This window comes from Limulus polyphemus, unplaced genomic scaffold (genome assembly GCF_000517525.1).
Source record: "Limulus polyphemus unplaced genomic scaffold, Limulus_polyphemus-2.1.2 Scaffold2548, whole genome shotgun sequence".
NCBI classification, from domain to species: Eukaryota; Metazoa; Arthropoda; class Merostomata; order Xiphosura; family Limulidae; genus Limulus; species Limulus polyphemus.
In genome coordinates, this window is record NW_013668158.1 from 1 (window position 1) to 7566 (window position 7566).

The window sequence follows — 7566 nt, forward strand, 5'->3', positions numbered from 1 at the left end:
ATTGGTCTTTTGTTCTATAGAGTTGGTGTATTTTTTTTTTTTTTAACCCTAATTCAGACAATGGTCATGGTATTGCTGTAGTACATTATCTATGGAACACTCGCTATTCCAGAACTTTTTGTGAAGCCTGTGAGGAACTGCTGAGACAAAATTTCTGAGTGTTTGTTCGTGTAAAGATGGAAACGTGGTAAGATTCAAATCTAACCTGCAGATATAAAGTAGCAAAATGTGTGAGGGACTGCAGGTGTAGCAGATGTAAATGTGATCATGATGGCACACCAGTTGCTCAAAGAGTCAGTCTTAAGAAAGGTCAGAGATGCATTTGTGGAGAAGGTGCTGTCAAGCACTCAAAGAAAAGTACATCTAAATACCGTAGTGACAAAATTTTGGATACAGACGATGGCTTTCCTTCAAACAAGGAAGATAGTAAGATGATGCAGTGGAGTGCAAATCTCAGTGATGAAAAGGAGGAAAAAGATTGAGGATCAAGTAAGGAACAGACTTTCTGAAAGAAGTGCAAGAATAGTGTAAGAGGAAAGACAGAAAATATTTAGATAACAAGACCATAGCAAGTGGGTGGTCTGCCTCGGTAAGTTGGAAAAATATTATAAAGACTACTCCAATCAAAGAAAACAACATAACAAAATCACCATTAAATTGTGCCCTACACAGCCCTGTGTCTTCCTGATCTGATGAAATACCCTATCCCCTATCAAAATAGTCATATGTTTTATGTTCGAGCCCTATCAAAATAGTCGTATGTTTTATGTTCGAGTCAGGGATTGCTTGTTAAATTCTGTTTAAAGGTTGTAGATCAGAAAGATCTGTTTGCTTGTTGTTAAAGCAGAAAGCTACACAATGGGCAGTCAGTGGGTATCAAAACTTGAATTTTAGTATTATACGCCCTAAGATTTACAGCTGAGCCATTGGGGGGTGGGACCAGATCATAAAGAGAAGGAACTTTTTTCTCATTGCATTTAATGTAGAGACCAAACATATTTCATGATTCTTAAATAAAGAATTAAAAGAGACAGGGTAGCTACAAATTATACAATTGAAAGAAACTGAGAAAAAATTTTCAAAGTAAGAAAAAGCATACTGTGGAGTGTCACATGACAATAATGGATAAGTGAAGACAAACTTAGGTATCATATGGGGGGAGTAAAGACAAACTTAGGTATCACTTGGTGAGTAGGATGAGTAAAGATAAACAGGCATCACTTGGTGAGTAGGATGAGTAAAGACAAACAAATGTCAGGTGGTGAACAGGGTTGAATAAAGACAAACAAATGTCAGGTGGTGAACAGGGTTTAATAAAGACAAACAAATGTCAGGTGGTGAACAGGGTTGAATAAAGACAAACAAATGTCAGGTGGTGAACAGGGTTGAATAAAGACAAACAAATGTCAGGTGGTGAACAGGGTTGAATAAAGACAAACAAATGTCAGGTGGTGAACAGGGTTGAATAAAGACAAACAAATTTCAGGTGTTGAACAGGGTTGAATAAAGACAAACTGAATTGTGGGATGGCAAACTGTTTTGGAGTGTGTGTGTGTGTGTGACATGGTGAACAGAAATTATTAGAAAAACTGATTTGTCCCTTGACAAAAAGGGATAAATAAAATATTGAATAAAGGATACTTGAATGTATGTTAACATTTACTAGTTTTCTCTCTCTCTCTAGTCCCAATGAATCATTGTAACAACTACATTCTTTACAAGTAGATTAAAGCTATTACATGACAGACCTATGTGAAGTTAGTAAATATATAGTAAAATTTTAAATAGATTGACTTTATCAAGGTTTCCAGAAATGAAATACATCTTTATGGCTCTTTACTAGGCTTATAGAAATCTGGAAAAATCTGCTCTGACAACTAAACTACTAGAGCGTCAAACTTAGTGCAGTTAATTCTTCACCAGGATTGTTAAAGATTTTTATTTAGGGACTTTAATATTCTATAAACGAGATCCATCCAAAACCTGGATTTAAAAAACAAAAATGTATAAACAATCCCTAAAATCAAACATATGTAAAGGGCACACTAAATCCACACAACACGATATGTATTAAGAAGCAAATTTACTACACTGTAAAGGGGAATATTACATTTCATAGGAAGAAAAGGTTAAGGTTAATTTATCCAAATAGAATTTATTGCATCTAATATTTTTTTCAATTATAATGTTGAACAAGTAATCTTGAAAAAGACACATGCATGTGGATCTATTGAAATAATGATTCCAAATCAGGTTTACTTACTAACTATGGTAAGTTATAAGAATCTAGTTATTCTAAAAAAAAACAACAACTGAGAGTCAGTTTTATGTTTGGGACTGGAAGACATAACTTGCAAATTAATTATCGATGGTATGTGTATTTGTGAAGTCGATGATCAGTGGTATGTGTATTTGTGAAGTCGAGGATCAGAGTTGAGTCATACTAAAAGTATTTCCATATATTTAAGTACAAAAATAAATCAAAATCTGAGACAGAGAGAAAAAAGTAGTACTTAATTAAACTTTAAATGACTGAACGTTGAAAATACAGATCAAATATAAAAAAAGAAAAGTTCAAGGTTTCATCAGACTTTATCAGAACTTCTGAAAGAATGGTTAAGTACAACAATAAAGGTGGGAGAAGATGTACAACACCCGAGGTTTCATCAGACTTTATCAGAACTTCTGAAAGAATGGTTAAGTACAACAATAAAGGTGGGAGAAGATGTACAACACCCGAGGTTTCATCAGACTTTATCAGAACTTCTGAAAGAATGGTTAAGTATAACAATAAAGGTGAGAGAAGATGTACAACACCCAAGGTTTCATCAAATAAAAAACCTTATGAAGACCTTGGAAAATGGTGAATTACAACAATAAAATGACAGAAGACATGGTAAAGGTTCCGCTTAAATGACCTCCATCAAAAAAGAACAGTAAAATATAACAAGAGGACATTTACTTTCTCTCTTTTTTTTTTCCACCAAATTATTTTTTGACTGGTAAAAAGTATTAAAGTACAACAGTTAAGTGAGAAAGAGGGTCAAATTTGTTGTGATTACAGGAACTAGGAGAGAAGACATGTCACATTTACTTGAAGAATGGTGTGCAAAAAAAAAGACTGCAAATTCCTTGTTTACCGCAAACGAATAGTAAGTAGGGAGAATATGAGGAAAAGGAGTAAACATCAGAACAAAGAAAATGTTAAGTTGGAGAAACATGAAAAAAATAAATACAAAAATGAGAGAAAATAAATAGAAAGGAACAGAAATGCAACTTGCTGACCGGTGTTTATCACAAAGAAGAATTGTATTGAAAACACAAGATCATGTTTAAGGAATAAGTGATGATTACACAAATGTTTTTTTAGAAAAATGTCTAATGAAATTTGAGATAAAAAAACAACAGATTATTTCTTTCCTTGCCATGTGTTATTTAAGACTTTTTTTTTCACTCATCAAAACATGGCAGGAAACATACTTTTTTTGGGGACATTTTTCACCAATGTTAAATGCCGTATCTTTGTTTATGTACAGTTTTTTCAGCTCGGAAACAAGCAGAAAATATTGAAGTAAGAAAATACAACAATTATAATTTTCTATACTGCAAATACCTGTTCAACAATTGAAACGTATCTTTTTTTCGGTTATTTATACTCATTCCACTTGAGTCCGACGTTTTCAGCTTCTAGCTTATGTTTTTACTTTTATTTAAATCTACTCGTGAAAATTGCTGTTTATAACAATACCATTTTCTATGCATTATCACTAACTACAGTACACCGTGAAAAATATAAATTATCATTAGCTTTGAGCTAAAATGTACAGTAGAAAAATTCCGAGGTGTTGCATCCAAAGCATGGACTGTTCTTTAACATCATTTGAAATATATTTCTGCAAAGCCGTAGCTTTTTATTTACACACAACCAATGTAACTTGTCTTCTGCACTTACCACATTACACAATTATCTAACTTCACAATATTTAGGCAATAGAAGTTGCAATAAAGAAATCACAGCAAAGACTATGCAGTTATCATGTAGACTGTGCACAAAAAGAACTCTCTGATAGAGTACTGTAAAGGTTTCAACATTCATAAGTTCATACCAATGGCCTGATTTGGATAACTGCAGTGTTACCTTTGTAACAAGCAAATATTACGACTTAAGAACTGATTGTAATGTTTTGGTAATAATTAATGAAGAATATTACCCAAAAAGTAAGAGTTACGTATGGATAGTACGATGTCCTGCCCCTGAGCACCAAGACTGTTTTTGTTTTGTTTGTTTTTTCTGAGGCTAACTAAGGAAATTTGTTATATATGTTTCCCATGTCTTTAATTGTTTGTTTTCCTCTTATTGTGTAGTTTTAATTTATTCCTGGTTACTTTCATGTTTTGTTGTGTTCATTCATACCTAGGGTCAGGGGTGGATTAAAGCAGGGGTTATAACCCCAGGCCCGGGCTAAAAAAAAAAGGGCTCATTATGAACTTTACTTGCGATTATAATAGGCCCAGTAGAAAAATTTATCCCCAGGCCTATCTGACACTTAAGCCACACCTGCTGAGGGTTAGTATACTTTCTTATTATTCTTCATTGTTGGGATGTTCATCAAGTAGATAGACAAATAATTACTGTTAAGCTTCAACAGTGAACTTTCATTAATGAACAGTGTTTATGAACTGGACAATGTGTCAACTTTGTTCACTGGTTTGTGGGTAACTGTGTGATAAGTTCTTATCATGAAAAGAGCTTTAGAATCATATTTAATTAGGAAATGATTTATAAGAGCTATTTGAATTAATAACTGTCTTAGCCTTTCCAGCGTATCTTCATGTTTGTGACAATAAAACTGTATGAATCCACTGAAGTATTAATATTCTTCAGAATGTTAGTCCATACACACATATACAACTGGACTGAGAAACTACATTAATGAGTATCAGTGGTCTTGCACACTAAATGGGTCAAAAAAGGAGCTTTGTCAAACATTGTCATGATTTTGAGGCTCCTGAAAGTGTATATGTTACATAGAACATGTGTGTATATATATATATATATATATATAGATAGATAATATACAATATAAAGTACAAGGAGGTAACACTGATAATATCAACTTTCTTTTTTCTTTTAGAGTGCCAATGTGGTTAGCTCATTACAGCACTTTCAACACAAACTACACACTATACCGTAACTTACACAGTGCCTTCTGTGAGGCTTAAGTTAAAATAATAAAGCTAATACACTAAAACGTATTTTTACTATATCTGCACATCGTCACTATCACAGTTAACAACACTACTGGTCGCTAAAGAAACATGTAAGCAGAAAGAGAAAATCACTGGCTATACAAACCTAAGTACATTAAAAGCTAATAGCCTAAAGTTACTGTGAATGTTGTCGAGTGTTCAGTCCACTTAACCCCAGGTTTGATACAAGTGACCTAGGCGACAAAGAAGAGTGGGTAGGGCCAGAGCAGTCAGTAGGGGGCACTGTTCCCATGTTTCTATGGTTACCATTATTGTTTGGAGGAAGAAGAGGAATTCCTTCAATGGTGGTTGGAGTGCTGCCGCTCTCGGTGGTTCCAGCTTCCTTTTCTCGCCTCTCGGCAGCTGCTCGACTTAACACGTACTGAGCAGCAAATTGATGCTTGGGATCCATCCTCATTTGTTCCATGTGATGGAGAAGGCCTAGAAAACAACGTAAACACTACTGAAGTCTAGGAAGCAACTTCTTAGTTAAAGCATGACAATGATGTAGTATCTCCAGTAACCCTAAAATGAAAAAAAAACTTGATCTGGTATAAATAACTGGTGAAGTAATGTCCAGATGTGGACTGAATAATAAATCGTTCAGATAATACCGATGATGTTTATATTACAATTTCAGGAAAAACTCCAGATGTAAGGTTAGGACATCACGATAAGCCTCTACATCTCCGGATAGATTGTAACGAACCTGGTTTTATCAGGACCTATGATCTGGATGTGTATTTTAGTAATAACAAGCACTTTATTTCAGAATATCTTTCTTGTTTGGGTGTCATTCACCATGTTGAACCAAATGTTAGCCCTAAATACCCTTAAACTGTTACCTAAATAGCAATTTACCTCGAGTAAGATTATTTTTTGGTCTGGAAAGCCTGATGATTTGATGTAATGTCCCTGTTAAAACAACAATACTAAAATAATCATGTAGTATGCCACTAGCATTAGAACAAGTTAGTAGTAGGTAACGTTGACCTAGTCATTAAAATAGTGCAGGAATATATAGTGTAATTGAAACTGTATCTCTTAATTGTAATATACTAATGTAAAAAATATGTTAATACTGAATGTATACTATGTAGTGTGTAAAAGAAATATGAAAACTAATGTTCAGTTCGGTTTACAACCACATAATTGGACAAAGATGTGGTTTCAAGTGTAACCATACCCAAGTAGGCTTTAACTTGAATGCTTTATGATGCTGGTTTTGTTCAAAAGAACCAATGTTACCTTGAGTTTTGTATATGGCAATTCTAATGGTGACAGAGTTTATCGTTAAATAGAAGCACGTGTTATTCTTCTTCCACCGATAACAGGGCAATCCTCCGTTTGTACGTTCACAATACATCATTTTCTTACAGAATATTCTATCCCATGTAGCATTAAATTCTAGAATTCTATAGTTAAAATTCAAACACTTGACTAGATTAGGACTAAAACAATTGCTAACATAGATATTCTCTGTGGCCTTTTGAAGGAAACACATGTTAACAGTTTGTACAATAAAAGCCAAAAAATTAAGTTTAAGGAAATAGGAAAATACAAGTCAGGCAAGTGTATTTAATGAACCAAAAATATTTTGAATGTTTTGTTCTTACTTAATAGAATTTTTAAAGAGCTTATTTCTCAACTTTAGACAGAGGCTCCCATTTATTACTTGAATTTTGTTTTTTTCCTGAGTAAGTGTACTAACCATTCTCTTGTGTAAAGACACTTTGACACACAGAGCAGGGCCAAACACGTAGTGTTGAGTTGGCAGATGCTGATTCTGGATGGCTGGATATGTGCTTCCGAAGAGACCCTTCATTGACATAACTTTTCCCACATAGAGGACAGTGATGGTTTGTTGTTCGACGCTTGTCTGGAGGAAATGAAGAGAGATCTGCCTCTTATTAGATACACACAGCTTCAACATTATAATTAAAAACATATATAATTATTTTTGAAGTTAAATGACGTTTCAGTTGATGTTAGATTTATTTAACCATCAATCGGACTTGTACACTGTTCTAAATTATTGTTGGCATGCATTATACAAGGTTTAAACCTCTAAAAAATACAAGGATTAATGTATAATTGAGTAAGTGTGATAGCTAACACAGATCCAAATACTTGATGAAAACACACCGATTGATTGATATTGTTGCATCAGCGAGTCACATGACTACAGTGACGCCACGTTTCTAGAACTATCCTGTACTTTGGCAAATGCTCTAGTATTTACTAGATATAGGGTAGTCGGGTATATATAAGAGGGGGAAAACGTGACACGGGAAGATTAATGTAATGTGTGTGTAG

General features: G+C 34.0%; 1 protein-coding gene across 2 annotated transcripts in view; it reads right to left on the reverse strand.

Moving 5' to 3' along the window:
* Nucleotides 1–18: 18 nt before the first annotated feature.
* Nucleotides 19–7566, reverse strand: part of LOC106467263 (zinc finger protein rotund-like) — a 155978-nt gene continuing 148430 nt past the window's right edge. Inside the window, exons 7-8 of one of the 2 annotated variants that reach the window (XM_013927591.2) lie at nucleotides 6962–7129; nucleotides 19–5691 (exon numbers count right to left, since the gene is read on the reverse strand). In XM_013927591.2, the coding sequence (XP_013783045.1) occupies nucleotides 5387–5691; nucleotides 6962–7129 (473 nt within the window). In that variant the 3' untranslated portion in view covers nucleotides 19–5386. Of the gene's footprint in view, nucleotides 5692–6961; nucleotides 7151–7566 lie in introns of both variants that reach the window. The other variant, XM_022395401.1, reaches the window with a different exon arrangement.